The sequence below is a fragment of the Mirounga leonina genome, unplaced genomic scaffold (genome assembly GCF_011800145.1).
Source record: "Mirounga leonina isolate KUSES-001 unplaced genomic scaffold, KU_Mleo_1.0 Mir_97, whole genome shotgun sequence".
Taxonomy (NCBI): Eukaryota; Metazoa; Chordata; class Mammalia; order Carnivora; family Phocidae; genus Mirounga; species Mirounga leonina.
In genome coordinates this window covers 7,048,848-7,071,837 of record NW_023270889.1, presented here as the reverse complement: position 1 = coordinate 7,071,837, position 22,990 = coordinate 7,048,848, and the positions used below count along the sequence as shown (strand labels likewise).

General features: G+C 41.1%; 2 protein-coding genes across 4 annotated transcripts in view; both read right to left on the bottom strand.

Annotated features, from left to right (window-relative positions):
* The window catches only part of LOC118006541 (growth hormone receptor), a 257,625-nt gene that overhangs the window by 186,322 nt on the left and 48,313 nt on the right, over nt 1–22,990 (bottom strand). The window contains exon 1 of one of the 3 annotated variants that reach the window (XM_034999246.1): nt 12,933–13,016. The exons of the other annotated variants lie outside the window; for them this stretch is intronic. The gene's annotated coding sequence lies outside the window, so the exon portion shown is untranslated. Of the gene's footprint in view, nt 1–12,932; nt 13,017–22,990 lie in introns of those variants that run through there. 3 annotated transcript variants of the gene reach the window in all.
* The window catches only part of LOC118006542 (F-box only protein 4), a 441,418-nt gene continuing 430,463 nt past the window's right edge, over nt 12,036–22,990 (bottom strand). The window contains exon 8 of the mRNA XM_034999252.1: nt 12,036–13,109. Within this exon, the coding sequence (XP_034855143.1) occupies nt 13,093–13,109 (17 nt within the window). The 3' untranslated portion in view covers nt 12,036–13,092. The remainder of the gene's footprint in view (nt 13,110–22,990) is intronic.

Sequence of the window (22,990 nt, the reverse complement as noted above, 5' to 3'; positions counted from 1 at the left end):
GATGGGTTAGCCTGGTGGTGGGTATTGAAGAGGGCACGTACTGCATGGAGCACTGGGTGTTATACACAAAGAATGAATCATGAAACACTACATCAAAAACTAATGATGTAATGTATGGTGATTAACATAATAAAAAAAAAAACACCAAACTTTTGAAACCTAAAAAAAAAAAAAATCTTTTTCTATTAACCTTGAAACTACAATCATTTTGACAACAGAGCTGATTTGATACCCTAGACAGCTGGTTATTAGACTGAGAGGTTCTCCTAATAAAAACCCCTAAGCTTCTGTTTCAGAGAAAGAAACACAGGGAATAAGAATTTTAATATACTTTAAAAAAGTCTTCAACAGTAACAACTGGCCCATTTGATAGCTAATTTGTACTAAATGTCAATAGATTAGTAACGCAATCTTTATTTATCCAAGATCAGCAGTTTAGCTATAAAGACTGAGGTCAAAGAATACTGCTGTCATTTTTCAATGATTTTGCTTAATAATCAACTGCTAATGACTACATCCCTATTTCCTTATAAGGACCTAGGATCCTGAAAGTCTAGGGAAAAATCTGCTGCTACTACCCAGCTGAACTCAGGTCAGGGTGAAATTCCTAAAAGAGATCTAGGAGTCCAATAGTTTCTTATCTTAAGGAAAATAACTTTTCAGACTGACCAATGTTACCATGAAGTAGACATTGACATTTCACTGTGCAGGATACATAGTGTATAAAGTCTGGCTAGGAAGACTAAAAATGTATTTTTGTTAAGAATTAATAAATAGGCAACCTACAGTTCAATCTAGTGATGGATCAAAAATGTTTTGTTATGGAAAAGGAAGAGAACAAAGTTTATATGTTGGCAACTTTTTAAACCATTTGCTATTATGAAGTATGGTAAAATGAGTGAAATCAGACAAATCTCAGTTCAAATTCTGGCTTTGCCTTTGTTACTTCATTAATCTTGGGCATGTAAATTTACCTAAGACCCAGCTTTATCATCCAAAACATAGGAAAAAATATTCATTTCCTTGCTTCACAGATACCATCAATTATGAGATGGCCTATCTCACTTAGAAGTGGCTTTTGGGGGAAAAAATTACCACATTAAATATACTTATTATATAATGTATCCTGACTTAAGGAATACTAAACTGGATAAAATACGGCTTAGAAGATAGGAAACAGGACAAGATTGTCCAACTTACTGAGTGTGTCACATGGAACAAATAACAAAGAAAGTAAAGAACCCATATGTCTCCTGGCTCCAGAGCAAGTCCTCTGTAAACATTGATGATTTCTTGCTAGCATTAGTATTACAAAGAAGAAGCGTCCATTGAGATTTTTACTCAGTATATTTCAGTTCAAAATAATGTGGACTTGGGGCACCTGGGTGGCTCAGTCCGTTAAGCGTCTGACTCCTGATTTCCGCTCTGGTCATGACTTCAGGGTCGTGGGATCGAGCCCCGCATCATCAGGCTCCACGCTCAGTGGCTAGTCTGCTTCTCTCCCTCTCCCTCTGTCCCTCCCCCTGCTCACGTGTGTGTTCTTAACCCATGCTCTCTTTCTGTCTAAAAATAAATAAATACATACATCTTTAAAAACAACAAAAAGACAAACAAAAGACAAAAACAAAATAACATGGGATTTTGGAGGTAAAACACATTGTCCAGAGATTGTTCCCTTCACTTTATGAATGATCTACACATATGGTATGATCAAGTGACTTATCAAAGCTGTCTAATAACTGCAGAATCAAAACTAGAACCCAGATCTCCTATTTGTCTGGTTAGATAATAAGTGCTTCCTATGGGCTAGGCACTATACTAATTGCTTTATGTATAAATTATTGAGTCACCACAGCAAGCCAGTGTGACAGTGTAATGGGTATTACCATCGCATTTTACAGGAGAAAAAGCTGAGACCCATGCAGGATAAGTGAATCTCATGAGGCACGCTCTTGGTCAGAGTACTGATACAAACCCAAGTCTACCTGATTCCAAAGCCTGGACTCTTTCCACTGAGATAATACCTCCTGCTTGGCTTCTCACTTGCTCCTTCTTGGATTTTTTATTTTATTTTTTAAAATTAATTAATTATTATTTTTTCTGGTAGACGTCTTATCTTTTTAATAAAATGATTAACTCCACAAGTGCAAGGACAGTGTTACTGAATTCTTTTGACCAAAGGCAGATCCATTTTAGGACTGGATCCTGGGTAGATGCTCAAGAAATGTTTTCAGAGGGCATGAAAGAATTTTTTTAAATTATGACTCGCAGAAGCAAAAAAACCATAAACCCTGAAGCCCTTGAAACTCACAAACTATGGACAAAATTGCTCAAGTAATGACTTGCGTCTGGATGCCATCCCTTTTGAGGAAGTACTTCCTTGCTGTTTTAATCAGTCTTGATTCATCAGTCCAAGGATTGGGCTTGAACAGAAATTCTCTTCAGCCCCAAGAAGTAGAATTCCAGCATATTCTCCTCCTGGTCCTATGCCAGTCCTGCTTTCTTTAACAGTCAACAACTCCCAACACGCATGCTCAACAACCCTGAAGGCACGGCAAGCCTGGGAGGTGTGTAGGTGAAATCTGACCGTCCTTGAGAACAGGGAAACCGCTTCCAACTGGCACATGTGACCCCATTTCATGTTAGGCATTCAAAAACCCAGAGCAATTCTCAGCCGAAAGGGGCAGGGTTCGCTGATGCCTCTTTTCACGGTTAAGGAGAATAAAGCCCCTCTTGAGATAACGAGATATAGAATATAAGGTAAGAATTTCCTAAAAGACTCTTGGAAAGGTGATATGATTGAAGTCCTCGGCTTCCTAGTCCTGGCCTGGAGATGTCACACCCTTTAGAAGAACATTTTGCTCATACTGAAGACCAGGATAAGGTGGGTCATTTGAGGGATGTGAAGGCAATGTGAAGCCAGCTAACATGGGATCTTTACCTATACTCTTCTGCTTTTCCTCATTGAAACTGCCCTGCCCAGCAAGGTCTTTTCCCATTAAAAACCAGGCACAGAATCTGCTGAAATGGACGAGGGCCCAGAGGGAGGCACAATCCGGTTTTATTATTTCCCAGCTCAGATTAATAACATCATCTACCCTGGGCAATGTATATGAACCACTGCTTTTTTAGTTAGTCTAAGCTTTGCAGAATAACTGAAAAAGACAACCCCACAATCATTATAACTCGGTTTATACAAAAGACCATGATGCTTAACAGAATATGGGTCTCATACCAAAAAACCACGTAAAAGATGGGCAAACACATAATTCAGTTTTATGGTTTGTCTAATCAGTGCTGTGTATAAATTCAGTGGATACGTTTGGTGCATCCCTACTGCTTTCCTGAAGCTCCCTCTTTTATCTTCTCCCCTTTCCTTCTAAACACAGAGAGGCCTGCTATTCTGAGTCCTAATAAATTTTCTGTTGGAACACTTATAACAGTTTCTGATATCTTCCCCCAGATACCCATAGGGCTCTCTGTTTTATTTCCTTTAGTTCTACGAGCAAATGCCACCTTATTAGAGAGGAATTCCCTGATGATCCCATATAAAATACCAACTTCTTGGTCAATCAGCTCCACCTATCCTCTTACCCTATTTTGGTTTTCCCCGTAGCCCTCATCTCTATGTGACAAATCATATATTTGTTTATTGATGGTCTCCCTTCACTAAATGTAAACAATGACTTTGTTTTGTTCATTGTGTAATCTCTCGTGACTAGCTCATAACAAACAGGCTCTCAGTATTTGTTAAATGCGTTAACAGTCTTCAAACGGATTCTTCATTTCACCTCGTTGCCAAAAGGTGACAGTGTAGTCTACCATGTTTTAGGTAAAAATACCACATTTCTCCCAACCACCTCTCTCCTTAAAATCTAGAACAGACTGCATCTCCAACCCCCTACCCAAAGAAGCATTATTTTAAGTGAATCATGTGCTTATTCTACCAGCACATTTCCTATTTTGACATTGTACCTATTTTTGAATGAGATTATCCGTGAGGTCCAAAAGAGGTCAGAGGCATTTCCTCAAGTCTTTTGACAACATTTACACCACATTATAGGAGGAAGCTTTCCTTTGTTGTTTGGGCACAGGGAGATATTTGGAGCATGGCAGGAGAAAGCTTGGGTCCACCCCTGACCTTAGAGAACTCTGTTGCTGAGACCCTGGTAATCACAAACTCAAGTCAGACAGAGCCTGGGGCACCACGACAAGCAAGCAGCAAGAATACACCTTGTAATCAAAACTTGAACATACCAGAACATGTTGTACCTTTCCTTTGGTGATGTTCTCATATTCCAGTTGAACACCATCTGAATCTGATAATTTTCCTGCTTACCCTTTGTCCTTTGTTTCAGGAGCTGACCACATGGAGAAAACATGAGTACTACATATTCTCTATAAAATACTGTGTATTCCTCCGATTTGTGAAAGAAATTTGGATACAGGGATGGATATCCTGTGCCAATGTGATGCATTCATTCACATCACCTTAGTTTAGAAATACAATCTGCATGAAGATGATAATGCTGCATGGAGGTGGGAAGAGAGATCGTGAAAATATCTGGTCTGACTTAAGGACAAATCGATTTTAAACCATAATTCCTTTCAAGTTCCAAATTATTTATTTAGTAGACATAATTTATAAGTATGATAAGGCAAATTCATGGAAATCTTCCATCCCCAACTGGTTGATACTGTGCAATCATGTGTTATAAAGAGAAAACAAATATAAATTTGGGGATCCTGAAGCAAAGGGTACACTGATGGTATCTTTAATTTTTTGAATTTGAAAAACATTTTTAATTTTGTCTCTGGTTTCTCTTAATTCCTAAAACCTTGAAAATGGACTTAAGAGTATATTTTTAACATTTTGCTCAATAGTAATTCTGTGCCTATATTGTTCTATACTAATTATTGAAAATTTCAGGGTAGTGTCTGAATCACTGAAGTTCATCATAATAAAATTATGTTGCAAACTATCCTCTGGACCTCAGCACCTCGTCCTATAAGTGGACGTGAACTCCGAGGTCCCTCTCTATTTTATGAACTTCTTAACCCCCACCGAGTTTTTGTATGAAATACCAATGGATAAGCAACACTCCTGTTTAGAAGTCTGGATAAACCCTTTAAGGGTGATATGGATGATCTGGATGACAACCCACCCTGCTAGACTGGTTAGTTTGATAGCAATTCACACAACACATGGAAAAGCTGCTACGAGGCTTAGCAAAATCACCCACTTGCCAAACATGGTCCTTACAGGATTTTTCTCTAAGCATTTTGTCACACAGCTTACAGATCTGCTTAGTGAAAACCTTTCTATCTTTAGGGCCTTTTTGTCACCCCCCCCCCCCCAAAACTTGTTGTAGTTTACAAATCTCAACACATTTCTTAGCCTAGAGCTGTGGTTCTCAACCAGGAAGATCTTCTCCCCAAGGTGGCATTTGGCAATGTCAGGGACTTTTTTGGTTGTCACAAGTTGCAGGGGGCTGGGGGGGGGGCGGGCTTACTAGCAGCAATAGGCAGAGATAAGGGAGGCTGCTGAACATCCTACAGTGGGCAGGGCAGCCTCACAGTAAAGAATTATCTACCCCAAATGTCAACCGTGGCAAGGCTGAGAAAGCCAGGTCAAGAGACAGCCGCTTCAGACTGATGGTAGCCCAGCCACGTCTATGTGAAGGAAGTAAGAATGGAATTCCTGGGGCAATCCTTGTCTTCTCAAGTCTCATGGACAGTCTTCATATTCGTTTAGGGCTTAACGAGCATTTGCGGGAAGCTTAGATATCAACGAAGTGAGCGCAAAGTTAACTCGGTTGTAGGTAGAACTAAATTGTTTCTTGGATGCCCTTTCCTGGTCATGTTATAAAGTAAGTCGATGCTACCTCTTTTTAAAAAACATTATTGAACACTGTGATGTGACTGGACCTACCAGAGCAACGCTGGGTCTCATTTCAACTCAAATCCTTGCAACCAACCACTGGTTCACTGGAACCAGAACTGAGTTAACACTCTCTTCTCAGTACAGTCTCGGTGATGGGAGTGGAGCCTTTATGCAGAGCCTGACGCCTGTCAGATGCAAACAACTGTGACCATTTTTAATGATAGAGTATCGACTCTCTGGCCCGGCCCCAAGAGAAGGAGCCAGTTTAGAAAACGAACTCAAGTAACGGAGCACATGCCTTTTAAACGCCAACACTTCAAAATTGTTCTCTGTGTAAATTATTCTACAATGTGTCCCACACACCTGTGCTTTTTGCAACAGATGATACTAAATTTAATCTTTTCCTAATGGTTTTAAGACATCACGTTATGGATGTCAGTTGTAAGTGCTTCATGCAGAGAGACAGAGACAGTGGTTCAAGCAAAGTGTTTACTTCACTAAGGTTCTTGTGGCCCTAGTAGGCCAACTGGTAAGTAATGCTATTTTAAGCTCCTTGCCTTCACAAAGTCACCAGAGAAAGAGCATCAGCATTTTCTGTGGAAATAGGAAGAAATCCTGAAATGCACTCTCTCATTCCATGTCAGATGCCATGACTTCTCCAACAAAACTTGACTTGCAGAGACAGGCCAGTGAATGTTCAGTCTGTTTTTTTATGTGATTCTGATATTAACTAACACTTATCAATGCTGACTGTTAGCTACACTCTAAATGGCTAAGAGCATTTCATGCATTATTTAATTTCAACCTCGCAATAACCCTTAGGTAGCTCCAAGTATTTACCCATTTTACAGATACAGGAGGCTGAGACAGAGAAATACTGACTAATTTGCCTAAATGACAGAACCTCGATTTGAAACTGGGCAGTCTGAGCCCAGAGCAAACCACAACCCCAGGGGCTGCAAAATGATAGTTCGCACGCTAAATGTGGACCATAATATAAATATTATGTGAGTCGAATAAAACATAACGTTTAGGGCCATGTCTAAAGTTGGGCCATGTCTAAAGCTGGTGGGGTGCCTGGCTGGCTCAGTCAGTAGAGCATGAGACTCTTGGTCTAAGGGTTGTGAGTTCGAGCCACATGTTGGGGGTGGAGTTTACTTAAAAAAAAAAAAATCTTAAAGTTGGGCAGCTCGTGCCTGGCCCAAAGGCTCAGCCAACGGGCAAACAAGGGTTTAGATATTCAGCCCGCACTTGACTTGCACAGCCATGGGGGTGTGCCATTTCCTAATTTGGAGGAAGGAGCCAGATTAGCTAGGAGCAACCCTGGCCGTCAACACTAATAAACTGGATTATTCACACAAAGCTCCACATTTGTGGCCTCTCAGGGAAGGGAAGGGGAAGGAAGGAGAAAGGAAAGGAAGGAGGGAGTTAGCACTAGCATTCCTCTGTGGCAGTCATTTCTCTAGAAGGGACACACGCCTGCCTGTGGGCCACTGGCTCATTGGACACCTTCATGTTACCTGCCAAGACGCTACAGGCTTTCCGAGTTTGTAACCTCTGCACTACATTACACCCTGGGCATTTTGTTTTACAATCTCCTCCCTTCTCCTTCTGAACCAGGGTCCAGTCACAGAGCTTCCCGTGTTCTAGCCCCCTCTGCTGCACAACACCGAAGTCCAGCTCTCCTGAGCTGGTGCACTCCCTCAGGTGACCAAGCAGGGTGGATTCTATTCTTCTCTGCAGGCTGAAATTCTTTTTTTTGTTTTTGTTTTTGTTTTTTTTAAGATTTTATTTTATTATTTATTTGAGAGAGAGAATGAGATAGAGAGCAGGAGAGGGAGGAGGGTCAGAGGGAGAAGCAGACTCCCCGCTGAGCAGGGAGCCTGATGCGGGACTCGATCCCGGGACTCCAGGATCATGACCTGAGCCGAAGGTAGTCGCTTAACCGACTGAGCCACCCAGGCGCCCTGAAATTCTTGTTTTTTAGGACACACTGTTTTCTTGAGGCTCTCTGCCTGACAGAAAACCAAAACCAAACAACCCCCCCCCCAAAAAAACACAGAAAGGACTTTGTTGTGGGGAGCCAGGTATGGGGCAAAGACTCAGGCATTTGATAACTGCTCCCCTTAGAGCACTTCCTCATCCTCATGAACCGGAAAACTACCCACGTGAGTGTTTACCTTTTGGAGGCATGACTATTTCTTCTCCTTACACCACAGCAGGTCTCACCCAGGCCTGGGGCATGTGGGCGGGCGATCAAAAAAAGCCACAGGGAATGGCGACTGGAAGATGAAAGCTAACTGCTGACTCAGCAGGAGTCACCTGGAGGGTGCCAGATAGTTGCCCGTCCAGCTAGCGCTCCAGTATATGCTACATTTGTCTCTGCAAGCTGATGCCATCCAGCAGCTCCCAGTGGCCTCCCCATGCCCTCACCAAAGGGATTGCTGGCCAGTCTACACAGACACCTGTTGCTAATACGCAGCTAGAAGACTTGTAACGTCATCACACCTCCCCCCGTTTGGCTGAGGACATCAAGGAGTCGCCACTCCTCGTTGGCATGTGCCTTGTTCTAGCATGGAAGCCAGAAGGAATTAATTCTATCTGTTGGATCTCTGTCCTGTACCAGGGGATTAGAGAGGGGCAATAACCTTTATTCTATCAAATTAATTTGAAACGAGGAAAAGCAAGATCCAGGAGAGTTTAGACCAGAAATGTTTAATTGTTCCATGTATCAGAATGACCTTTTTTTATTATTAACATATAATGTATTATTTGTTTCAGGGGTACAGGTCTGTGATTCATCAGTCTTACACAATTCACAGTGCTCACCATAGCACATACCCTCCCCAGTGTCTATCACCCAGCCACCCCATCCCACCCCCTACCACTCCAGCAACCCTCAGTTTGTTTCCTGAGATTAAGAGTCTCTTATGTTTGTCTCTCTCTGGTTTCTTGTTGTTTCATTTTTCCCTCCCTTCCCCTATGATCTTCTGCCTTGTTTCTCAAATTCCTCATATCAGTGAGATCATCTGATACATGTCTTTCTCTGACTGACTTATTTCGCTTAGCATAATACCCTCTAGTTCCATCCACGTCGTTGCAAATGGCAAGATTTCATTTTTGATGGCTGCATAATATTCCATTGTGTGTGTGTGTGTCTCTGTGTGTGTGTGTGTGTCTGTGTGCATACCACATCTTCTTTATCCATTCATCTGGTGATGGACATCTAGGCTCTTACCACAGTTTGGCTATTGTGTACATTGCTGATACAAACATTGGGGTGCATGTACCTCTTCAGATCACTACATTTGTACCTTTGGGGTAAATACCCAGTAGTGCAATTGCTGGGTCGTAGGGTAGCTCTATTTTCAACTTTTTGAGGAACCTCCATACTGTTTTCCAGTCAGAATGACCTCTTGAAAAGATTGTAAGCTGCCTATTTAATAACCTTTCTCCTCCACTGCTGTACCTACAGAACGTATTTTTATGGGAGTGGCAAAAAGTGCCCAGCTTAAAACAAAATGAAACAAAACACACTGCACATTTTCAGGTTCCCTTGCAGGAAAGGATGGCCCTATCATGCTAACTAATGAGATGTAAGTTGAAATCACCAAGTAGGACATCTAGGAAGAAGAACAGATGTGGCCAGCTTGTCTGTTCATTACCTTTTGTCCCTTATCCTTCACCTTCTTCTTGACTGGAAACATGGTACTCAGATCTCCGACAGCCATTTCATGAGTGTGAGGAAGAGGGCAACACAGTAAGGATTATGGAACAGAAAGCAAGAAGAAGAAGAAGCTCATGGCATTTGCTGATAGAGACTATAATTCTAGAGCATGGGAACCTTGCAATTTACTTCGTTTTTCTGAGTGTCCGTTTCCTAAAGCATATTACCTCCCTTGCAGGGTTTTTTATGGGTGTTTAAATGAGACAGTATGTGTCAAATTGCCTCAATCAACAAATCACCCCTTTTTCCCTTCTGATTAGATCTCCAGACTCAAGGGAAAGTTAAGCCAGACTGACTTACTACCAGCTGACGCTTTCAAAGTCGGCCTCTGTATGAAGTGTTTTTTTTGGCATAGATACTACTGAGTAAACAAGGCCCTCGGCAAGTGAAAGAGATTCTCTTCAAGGTGAACTGTAGGAACCCAAGGTAAGTAGCAGACTGGGCCTTGCCATGCTGGAGCAGAGAAAATGTATGGCCCTTGCTCAGTACAGGACCTAAGAATTTCTGAAAGAAAGCAACCATCACGAAGTATCCCGAATCCCCTTACAGCCCACAACATTCATCCCTCAAGGAAGTAATGGCAAAATGAAAAGGTAAAAAGGGAAAGAAAACCACTGTATGACCTCCGGCCTGGAGACCTTCATACAGAGAGAAGGCCTGTCATTCCTTCCCCCAATTACAAGCATATACATTATTTTCATACCGAAGTGCAGGTAAGGCACCTGTGAACAAGCGACTTTTCTGGTGTTTTCCACTTTTTAAGAAAATTACAGAATTCTACAATTTCTTTTTTCTAGACAGCGCTTCTTTGGTGCTATATAAATCTGATAACTTCTTTCTCTTTCAAACAGCCATAAGCAAACTTTTACTGTACATGGCTTTGTGATCCATAGGGTCTCTGTTGCAACTACTCATCTCTGCCATTCGGTGAGACGGCAACACTGGCAAGACGTGAGGAGTGGATGTGGCTCCGTTTCACTTAAGTCCCGTTTACAAAAGCAGGTGGCCTACAGCTTGGCAGTTGCTGTTTTCAAGGACATTGAAACCATGCAAAACTAAACAAGAAACGTTCAGTAATGGGTAAGACTCTCACCAACGATCATCACCATGAAACCAACCAGAGAGCTTGAAGTAAAGACCAACAGAGAGAGAGGAATGAAACGGGAGAGGCTAGCATTCCGACAACATTGGGAACAGTGCCAATCATGCAAAGCCAGAGTCCATGGTGTCAGCCCCCCCTTTATCCTGAGTTCACAGTCTCCCTCCTCCATGTCCCCAAAGCCAGCCCTGACCCACGCCTCACACCAGCGACTACACCTTACCCTCCAGTGTCTATCAGGATGCGTTTTGTCATTTTCTCGAGAAAGTAATTTAACACCACTTTCAGAGACGATTACCAACTTATAGAGAAAAACATATCAAAAAGATACTGTAGGGAAACAATCAGCAAAATTTGAGACGGGAGCAAACTCTCCAAACAACTCAGTTTCTTCAACAAATAAATTGCAGATAGAAAGAGGCAGAGAGGGGCGCCTGGGTGGCTCAGTTGGTTAAGCAACTGCCTTCGGCTCAGGTCATGATCCTGGAGTCCCAGGATCGAGTCCCGCATCGGGCTCCCTGCTCGGCGGGGAGTCTGCTTCTCCCTCTGACCCTCCCCCCTCTCATGTGCTCTCTCTCTTTCATTCTCTCTGTCTCAAATAAATAAATAAAATCTTAAAAAAAAAAAAAAAAAAAGAAAGAAAGAGGCAGAGAGAGAGAGAGAGATTTGGAACCTACAGATTAAAAGGGACTTCAAGATTTATAACCAATTGTAGCATGTGGAAATTATTTGGAGCCTGATTCAAACTACGAAAAACAAATTATGACATTTGAGACAACTGTAATTTGAACACTATATGTATTTTCAAGGATTTAAAAATGCTTATCTCGTGCTAAGCAAGGTGATGGCTATGTTCGTTAACTAGATGGGGGAACCCCTTCACCGGGCACGTGTATAGCAAATCCCCACAATGTACACTTTAAATATCTTACAATTTTATGTATCAATGATACCTCAACAAAGCTGGGGAAAAAGAGGGAAACGTGCTCATCTTTTAGAGATTTATACTGAAATACTAATGCATAAAATGAAATGATATCTGGAATTTGCTTCCACAGAATGCAGGGGGGGGACTTGGGGGGGGGGCAGAGATGAAATGAAATTGGCCATGAGTTTACAATGACAGAAGCTGGCTAATAGATATTTGAGGATTCATTATGCTATTCTGCCTACTCTTATAAACCTTGAAAATTTTAGATAAGAGCTTTACAAAAGTTTGAAGGAAAGACCCATTAGGGCTTAAAATTAGACTTCCGTCAAGGAGGAGATTCTGGATTTATTGGTATTTCACCTGTGCGTATGTGTATAGTTTTTTTCTCCCAGTGGGGATTTTAAAGCTTAGAGGAAGAGTTTAAAGGGAATGCAAGCATGGGAGTAAATTGTTCTTGTTCCTGAAAGATAAGCCTTGGAGATGCTGGGATAACCTGCAACTTAATTTCTTAATGAATGAATTTCTTAATGAATGAATTTCTTGAGCGGCACTGAAGTACTCTCACAGCAATGAAACATAACCCTCTGCCACCCCTTGGCCAATACTTCAACGTGCTGCTGACCAGCTCCGGGTAGGAAGTATGAGAAGGAAGAAAATCATAACCAGAGGTCTCAGGATTGGAGGATGAAAAGGAAATACTGAGTGGAGGGGATTATGGGACATCAGCACATGTGCCAGAGTGAAAGGTCATGTGGGGTCTTGCTCAAAGTGCCGTCCCAAGAGACCTAGGTTTCGATCCCAGCCCCACAACCAGTTGGCTGAGCAATCTTAGATGATCACTCAACCACTGTGGTTCTTGACTGTTTTATTTGTAAACTGAAGAACATGAATTAAAATTCCTAGGAAGACCCATAATCTAAGAGAGAAAAAAAAAAAAACCCTGAGGATTTTGCTCATGAAAGCCAGCCTGAAAACACTAGGCCCCACACATTTACTTAGTTTTAGTCCAGTGAGAGCTGCTTTGAAATGTTACCACTGAGCCACAGAGCCCTGGCTTTTGGACAAAGAAACAAGGCAAAATTAGTGAAGTTACAAAGAGACCATGCTGGAACGTGAGAATTAATATGCCCTACACTGGTATCAATGCTTCAACTAAGGCGAGAAATTATGGATGAAAATGACTGAGAATAAATGAGTTTTCTGGGTATTCAACCACCTATGGGTGCCAACTGTCCTGAAGGCAATCTGTCTTTCAACAACTGCAACTGATATTCTGTTGGACAAGACATACCTGACACTTAGAACTTCACAGGCCAAATAATACTGGATCAACTTCCAGAAACTAGGTCCCACAACACAGCACATGGATTTCCACTTGACACCTCAAGATCAGGCCCAGTTCCAGATCTGCATCTCGATGTGATGCATCCATCATATCCGGCCTTAAACTCTCAGCATGCCATCAGCTCTGCAATAAGATTTTAAGAAAATAACCGGTCCAATTGGTTAAATGACCTTCAAAGAGAGAAAAAGTCATTGGAAATGCTGAAGAAGCTGGGCACATTGAATTAATTCACAATACTTTTGACCTTAACTTGCAGGAACTGTTCACTAATCAAGAAGAACGAATTCTCTCTACTCAGAGTGCCTAATTATTCTTGTGCTTACGCTTCCCCTTCTGACATAAAGTACCCCTTCACAAAGCAGGGAGGTTTCTGACTGCGTTGCCTCAACTGGTCTTGACAAGAGAAGAGATGAATCACAGGAACAGCTTGGCACCATCTCAACTTGTACTAACTCTTTACCAAGGGCTAAATCATAGCTGGCCAGATACTGGGAGCTCTTCCTTTCTTCCTTTATTTATTTAATAAGAATAGGGGCATTCACCAAGGATCAGTCCTACTTGACATAATTAGTAGAATCATTGATGAATTAGCAGACAGACTGTTGTCAAGAGTGGATCTATGCATACAGTGAAGGCAAGCACGGACAGGATTGACTTGATCTTCAGGCAAGCTTCCTGATGGCCCCCAAACTAATCTGTAGCAAGAAATGGAATCACCAACATAATCTCCTATATAATGAAGACAGAGAGAGCTAAATATCTCTGAGCTTCACCTCCTGAGCATCACCTCCATTAGAATACTACAAGCCAAGGTTTTCATGTTTCCTCTACTGCAAATGTTTCTCCTTGTAATTTGAAGATATGCACACAAGCTTCAGTTATCTATGTGAACAACTCTCTACTCTCTAATGCATCCCAAATGAACCTACTGCTCCATATGTCTGGGTTCGGCTAATTTTGAAGCCTGTGCATTTTTTTTTTCTGATCTCATCATAATAGGGCAGTGACAAAAAGCTGTCCAGAAGAAAAATAAGAGATGATAAATGGGAGGTGGGGCAGGGGGGCTGTGTGTGTTTAATACATACAGGATGAATAGCATACATAAGGAACACATGCAAATAAACAGTAATCGATATTAACAATCTACTAGGCTGGCAAGCAACGGGTGAGATGATTGTAACCTTGGTGGAAAAATTAGCTGATAAATAGTTCGTAAGTCTCTGAGGGGAGGGGCAGGGAAGAAAATTCATATTTACTCTGTAGTCACACCATGTCACTCTCAAAGGAGCTGACTGCTGTATTCTTTTTCTGTGCGTACATCTCCTAGTACATGCAGGGTGCCTGGAAGTACTTAGTACACAGTCTGTAAGTACTTAGTAGACAGATGGAGTGTCCTGAATGTGACATGGGCATACTTTCCTTCTACCCATTATTTTCTCTTCTCTTTTTTGCTTGCCTATAAAAGTAACAAGTACCTTCAAGCAGTATCTTCACCTTATAAATGTAATCTATCTTCCTCCTCAAATAAATAAAAAAGTATTGGGAGGATAATAAATAAGGAATTGGGAGATGTGTCATTTAGCTCCATACCCGTGAAACAATAAAACGTAGATGCCGGCAGAGTGCCTCAGTGAGATAGCAGAGATTCAGAAACACCAAGACATGGAAGCTTTCATCACTTATCCAAAGGGGATGCTAAGTCAGAAACTTCCTTTCCAACCATTTATAAGTTTCGCTCTGATGGCCGAGCACTACAAAAGAATCAATGTATTTTTATAGCACAAGTGAATACCTTCATGTGGTTCATTCATCCATAAAAGACAACGATCAGAAATAAAAACCCAATGTTTCAAGAAGACTCTCTATTAGACTTTTAAATTCTGGCTGAGGATGTCACCCACCTGTCTAAGGATCAGTTTGCAATACATAAGTTGTATCTAAGGCAGTATGTTTTCTCTCTTATCCTCCCATTCCTGCTAGGCTATGCTTGAAGGTAGACAGGACTGTCTGACTTCCTCACAGCAAATTTACAGAAGGCAGAGTGCTGAATGAACACTTAGATTTCTAGGACTCATCTCCTGGATACTGCCAGTTTCAGATATAGCCATCCATGCTGGGTGGTGCCTAAGGAGTTTTAGACAGAAGACGACATATGGCTCTCTTTCCCCCCTAACAAGTCTTGAATAATCAGAGTCAGTTTCTCAATATTAGAAGTTTAAATAGGGCTCCATAACATCTTGAACTATGTTACTAGTACCCAGAAATGAAGATAATGGGGGGGAGCAAGAACTTATGTATGACCTCTGCCTTGCCCCTAAAAATGACCATCCCACCACTTCCAATCAGCCAGGAAATGGTTGCTAATCGTTCCAACAGGAAGAGACGTGTTATGTCAGCCAGAGAGCCTCAAGGTCCAGTCTTGGTGATGATGTTCCCTTTAGTGCCTGTTGTTCCTTCTGAGTTCCTAAAATTGTTCAGAAATAGGGCTTATGGAGAGTTTGGTCATGAGAAGCAGAATAAAGTATACACTGCCCTATGGGACTTCTCGAGCATTTCCTGGGCATTGATTTAGAGCACCCATTCTCTGCTGCAGAGAACAATATTCCCAAGAAACTTTAAGATTCACTTTATGTCCTCCAAGTGCTCAGTGTCAGTCTCTAAAAAGGCTTCCCGGCGTTGATTATGTAAAACCATGTTAGCTGACTTCTAGATAGCTAGACCAACAAAACCATAATGGAGGGTCCACAGCATGACCACAATGTAGGCAAGATTAGGAAAATGTATCCACCTGGCTGTAGCTTACCAATATTATCATAGTCTAATCTTGGCAAACGAAAGCTGGAAAAAATAGTTCAAGCCTAATACATGTATAAAATGTATATAAAATTAGTAATTGGGTCTATGGACACAGAAGCAGTACTTCTAGAAATATTTCTTTTGCTCTAAATTTATAAGCATTAACAGACCCTAATAGTTTCTGCTATCACTGTATATGATCCCACCAATAAAAAATAGACAATGCATGATCCTTATGTGTTAGATTCCTCCATAAAAATCATTTCTAACTGGAGACCATGGTCCTCTCAGAAAGTCATATACACAGGTCTAAAGCTATGTATCTTGCATGCCCATGTAACTACAAAAAATCTTTTTTAGGCATACAACCCTCCGTAGACAGGCAGTTTTTTTTTTTAAACAACTTAATAACTTGATAAAATTTTTATAGTATGCAAAGAACATTTCCCCTGATAGGATATACTGAATTCCTTCTCCATTCTTAAGAAAAGCTGGCTTTCTTCTAAGCAACAGCTTTCGTTGAACACAGTGAGTACCCCATCTCCCCGCCTCCACTGACATACTTGGCACCAAAACCTGTTTTCTGCCTACAAAAATCCCTAAAACTAGAAAACGCCCAGTCACTCATGGGGAGAGGTGGGCACGAGCCCTTTGAAAACACCAACTCCATTTTATCTTAAATGTACCGAATAATGGCGTTTCTACACAATAATAAGACTTTTTCCTGACAGCGTGGATTCTGACTTCCCATTACACATTTCATTACTTTATTTGTGGTGATCTAAACTGCTTCTGACATTCTTTGATGCCTCCGCCCTTTACATACTTGCAGGCTTATCTGTGTTTTAAGTCAATTTTTGCCCATTGTTTGCCAAATTCCCATTTAACTCTCAAAAGCTTTACCCAGGCAACACAATTCTTGGTTCCCTTATCTTGAATTCAAATGCACATAAAATATGCCATTTCAGGATGGCCCATTTGAAAAAGCTCTCTCTTAGGAGTACCTTTAAGCTGTGGTACCAAAGTGGGCTCCATAAAATAATACTTAAACATTCTAAATATAGTTCTCCAAAGATTTTTTTTTTCCAAATCAGCAGCAAAAAGAAAATCTGGATTATAACCAACATTTGCAAGTGTGAGTTTGTAATTTAGCATTAATTATGTTTAAAATCACTCTTTCCTCTACATATAATCTAAACCTTAAGCCAAGTAGAACCACAGCCTTCTCCACCTCCCTGGCTCACCTCAACTACTTCTGCCTACAGCAGAAAAACTCAAGATGCCTTCCCATTTTCAAACCAACAATGAGAACAGACTCCAATTTTTAGCTACACATATCAGAGACCCTGCTTCATCAATCAATTTCTATATGGCTTTCATCTAAATCATAAGTAGTCCTTTCCCCATATTTCACTTTACTGCTTACTTATTTCCACTCTACTTCACTTTTCTCTATCCTAATCCTCACCTTCCTCACCATTGGCCACTCATTGTTTTCCCCACCACTATCCACTATCTGGATTTGCTAGTCTTATAAACTCAACTGGCCTTTTGCCTAATCATTAGGGTCACTAGGGTCACCATCTAATAGTTTGAAAATCTTCACAGGGACCATACAAATGCAGACAAAAAGGGATCCCTTTTGCAGCTCTGACTTCAAGTTGTTTACAGAAACAGAGTGCAAGGAAAAGCTGGAATTGCTGAACATGATGTAAACAAGAGGGGGGAGTAGAGGAGAAAAAGAGGTCTGTGATTTTTCTTTGACTCCAGCTAGGCGTCCCTCTTCCACAAACTCCTAGTCTACTTGCTGTTCAAGATCCCCATAACCAGTCATATCTAAAACTTCCTAATCTTTTGCCCTGAAAATGCCACATGCATTCCTGTCTTCATGCCTTGGTGTGACCCACACCTGCTGTCAGGAATGCCCTCTCCCTCTGCCTGCTTAGGGACCTCCCACCCACATGTCCTGCCTCAGCTCCAGCCCACCCCTTGGACAGCAGTCCCTCATCCACACCTCCTGTGTAGGGAATTCTCTGTATTCATTTAGCACTTTCCATATTCTGCTTCGTAGAACGTATATAAAAAGGTCGATCTGTTCTGGGAAAACAGCAAACAAGTAGAGATCTAGGGCTTGTATAAACATTTCATATTCTCAAAAGAACTCTGTAACATGGTATTAGGATCTCTAGTTTAGAGAAAATGGAGCCTCAGAACATCCAAGTGATGAGCCCAGGGCCAAACCTGCCTCCGAAACCTGTGTCTGTTCCCTTTTGCTAATTGCCTCTACTGCTAGCGAAAGAAAATGCTTTAAAAAGCAGACCTGTGTCTTACACCGCTCCTCAGCTTGCAGTCTGTGAGCACTTAATGAATATTCACGACCGCTTACAATCAAAGGAGATCGCATTTCCCGAGTGTACCACTCTAGAGGAAGAGAGCCAAGAGGCAGAAGAAAGCAAGTGTGGGATTAAAGTTTCCGCAGATAATCCACCAAGTGAATGATCCTCGGGCATGATAATCCAGTGTTGGCTACATATCCAATTCCAAGAGGTCTCCTGCTTCATTTCACTGGATGAACCGTGGACGCTGATGTCAGAGCATAAACACCAGCGTTTACTTCCACGGCCATTTCTGCTCATCCAGTGAACTTGCAGGGCCTGGAATTAATCCTCGGTGGATGTTGGAAATATTATGACAACAGCCGGTGCTGTCATTTGCAATGTCCAAAATGGAACTTCCATTTTTTATTCCCCAAGGGAGATTTATGTGTTTCTTTTCAAGTACCAGGCTTACTTCAAAATCAAAATATCCACTTTCTCCTCAACAGTTGGATTTTTCTTATTATTTAAAAACAAAGAATGGCTTTCTAACATCATACTGGCCCCTGTGTTATATAGGCTGTGATATATTCATGTTTTACACCCAGAGTAATGTTTCTGAGAAACATGTTTTTGATTGTGATTTTTGAATCTGTGCAAGTAAAAGGTGTGATACCATGGATACCATAGTGCTTTCCAGAGGGATGGAGAGCAGTTTTTATGAAAAAAAAAAAAAAAGAAAAATGACTCAGTTTTTTGTTTGTTTTTCTTTCTGAAAATCAGTCATGGAAACTTCAGTCGAGAAAGACCAGGCAGGGCATCGGGGGCCAGGCTAAGGCTGAAACTCTGTTTACTGGGGCAGCTACATCTGTGGAGCATGCGTCTCCTGACCACATCTTTTATTTTGCATTAACAGCCTGGGCACAGCAAAGTGGCATATGCCAATGAAGGCCATCACAGCTGTCACAAATGCAAATATAATCAGGTGAATTTGACAGCATAGCCCTGCCAAGATAATTCAGATTTCTAGGCCAGGGTTATAATCGGTTTGTGCAATTTTGAAATATGAGTGAGATCCTTCTACGCCTTGGTACACACTATTCATAATATAATTCATGTGGTGATCTCGTAACTGAGAGTAAATGTGGCCTTAGGCAGCACACAACCTAATCTTTCTGGAAGAAATAAGGTAGAAGCCACGGGAGACCATATAAACCATTCCAGTGTTTCAATAAGCAAGTGCTGGGTCCCTGGGAACATTTCAGTGATCAAAACTTATCCACACCATTCCACAAGCTCAGAAGTTCATTCTGTGTTTCTTCTTCCAAGTTCTACTGGTCAGCTGCAAGTACTTGCCCAATTTTTGTGCTTTTCCATGTGGGAATATCTCTTACCAAAATGTTCTTGCTATATTTTTCTTTAGAATCTACTTTAATTGTTAGTTTTTTGGGGTGGTTTTTTTTGTCTTCCCTTCTTTAGAGAAAAAAAAAATGGGAGGGTGTTTAAATGAGATTTAGAGTTCAAAACTAAATAGAAGGGCAGTTTGTTTAGCTGGGCATACCCAATGCTGGTTCTCACATGTTTATTTTATGGCTTTGTCCTACTTTAAAAATCTTATTTAAAAGATGAATGGCCATGACTTCAGAATTTGGAGAGAAAAGCAAAATGCCTAAACTCAGACATCCGAATGAAACTCCAGTGATAATTCATATCAATGTACAATGATCTCCAAAGCAACTCACTACACCATAGAACAAATGAAAGAGGGCCAAATGATGAGCCTTATCTATGCTTCTGTACGATAACTCAAATTATTCTGTAGTTGTTGCTGCATGGCTAAAAATATGCTGCTCAATAAAAATGGCAATCAATGCATAAAACAAGGGTGTGTGTTTAAGCAGTGCCTGATCTTGATACTTAGAAATTATGAAGCTCAAGACATTATAGTCACTCATAATTTATGTTTCTAATAGAAAAAAAATAAATTCTTTATTTCAATCCCATATTCTACTTCTGTTTTTACCTAGCTAATTATCATCTTATATGATAATAATTAGACATTGCCAAGAAAGTGAAAGAGTCCATGATTAGGCTGAGAAGATTGAGCAGGCAGGAGGGAATGGGTAGGGAAGGAAGTGAGGAGCAGAGAGGGCAGATGGTAAACAGTGGAAGGAACAGGCAGTAGGCAGAACCCTAGAGTCCATTGCGGGGAACATGGGGGTAATTAAGCATGTGGAATCTGGTGTTGGATAGACTCAAGCTCTACAATGTAGTAACTGGATGAACTTGGGCAAGTCTCTTCACCTTGGGGATAACAATGTAATCCCCTTCACAGAGTTATTACGAGGATTAATTGAAATAAGCCGTGCAAATGTTTAGTACACGGTAAACACTGCCTAAATGTTAGCTGTGCTGATGAAGATGATGCGGGCTACTTCCGGTCAGGTATGTATGTGCTCAGCTCAATGGCGAGGCCCTAAATGGGCAACTTACCATTACTCTCCACCAGAAACTTACATTAGGAAGAGAAAACTTGTAGACAAAAGAATCTCTATTATGTAAAAAGAGAAGTAGTTGGTGGGTCTTCAATATTAACACATGCACAGAAAAACCTAGAACAATCATACACTGAAACTCTGCCAAGTGAAAAGAACCGAGAAGTTAAAATAGCAGGTGAAATGTGAAGGAGGGGTTGCATTATAGTCAGCAAAAAGGGATACAGCCGTTGTATACATAGTAGTTAAAAGGGTGGGCTTTAGAACTGCATGGACCTGGGGCGCCTGGGTGGCTCAGATGGTTAGGCGTCTGCCTTCGGCTCAGGTCATGATCCCAGCGTCCTGGGATCCAACCCTGCATCGGGCTCCCTGCTCAGCGGGAAGCCTGCTTCTCCCTCTGCCTCTCTCTCTCTCTGTCTCTCATGAGTAAATAAATAAAATCTTAAAAAAAAAAAAAAAAAAAAAAAAAGAACTGCATGGACCTGGCTCCCGCTAAGCCATTTACTAAGTAGGTGACTCTGAACATGTTACTTGTTTCCTGGGCCTCTGTTTATGCATCTATAAAAGGAGAATATAAATCCCTACCTTATGAGATTGCTATGTGGATTCAATGAGGAAATATATAAATTTAGCACACTGTTATGATAAATGTGATGTCATTATTACTTTATTAGAGTTTAGTACTATAGTTAGAGTTCATCACAGATTTAGAGAACACTTTATATGAGAAAACGAAATACAACTAGGCTAAGCTTAAAGACAAGAAGACAGGAGCCAGAATGTCAGGCACAGCGAGTAGACAGGGTATGCATGCCGTGGTGGGCAGTGGCAGGCAGAAGGGTATGCACATTCAGAGCTGTATCAAGAAAAATAAACAGTTGTTCTCATTCTCTGAGATGGCCAAGATAAGCCAGAAAGAGTTTTAAGTTAACTGTTGGCAGGGAAGTTTCATGATACGCAAATGTTCAGAGCCATGACAAAGATCCTCAACAGGATGAGGTTCCTTTGGAGGGTTTTTTAAAAAATAGAGGCAGTTAACGTTACTAGTATTTTAAATACAATTCTGCCTACAGGCTGAGAGATGGAATAAATAACTCTCTCAGTAGGGTCTTCTACTCTAGAGGACAAATGGCATTTGTCTCCTGGTTGAAATGTACTTTTAGTAGGTGTCCTGGAAGAAAGAGGGACAGATACAGCCCACTATCAGGAGAAACCACCTCTAAGAATCTGGCATTATGGCGGGTCACCTGGGTTTGATTTGTAGCCATTCTGTAATCTGGTCCACAATGGCCGTTTTTATGGGTATTGTATTTCCTGACCTCTATTCATTTTTTTTTTTTTTTAAGATTTTATTTATTTGACAGAGAGAGACACAGCGAGAGAGGGAACACAAGCAGGGGGAGCGGAAGAAGCAGGCTTCCCACGGAGCAGGGAGCCCGATGTGGGGCTCGATCCCAGGACCCTGGGATCATGACCTGAGCCAAAGGCAGACGCTTAATGACTGAGCCACCCAGGCGCCCACCTCTATTCATTTTAATCCTATCGATGAACAGTACTGTAGTATAATCTTTAGTAAATTTGGAAACTGAGGCACAAGGAAGTTAAATTAGTGTCCAAAATACCCATGGAAGATAGAGCTTTTGTTCAGCCTAAATCTATTTGCCAAAGCTTCAGTTAAAAATAGCAGTGAATTGGGGCACCTGGGTGGCTCAGTTGTTAAGCGTCTGCCTTCGGCTCAGGTCATGATCCCAGGGTCCTGGGATCGAGCCCCACATCGGGCTCCCTGCTCCGCGGGAAGCCTGCTTCTTCCTCTCCCGCTCCCCCTGCTTGTGTTCCCTCTCTCGCTGTCTCTCTCTCTGTCAAATAAATAAAATCTTAAAAAAAAGAGAGAAACATATAAAAAAAAAAGAAAAAAATGAACCCTGAAATATGGAGCCTATTAAGGATATCATTATGTAGAAGACTGTTATTTGCAAATTCGTAAAGGGATGATTTGGAAACTATCTTCTGAATTAAAAATAAAAAACTATTAAATTATGATAACCAGAAATTTTTACAAACCATGCAGAGAAATAAGAGGGAAATTTTGAACAATCTCACAGCTTTAAATATTTATTTAAATAGCATCATTTGAATTCAAACAAATGAGACTTTTGAAGGATAAAGTTAGAGGCTTACATTCTTTCACTCATGACTACCACTCATTCATTCAATTGGCACTGATTAAGCTTAGAGCCCTGTTTCAAAATATTATTAAGGGTTCAAAAGGAATAAAAGACATGGTCTTTGATCTCACAGAGTTTATACCTCAGATAGGAGACAATGTTTCATTCAGTTTCTGCTAGATAATTCAAAATCTAGAGTTATATATGAATAGTGTTGCATGTGCTGTAGGAAT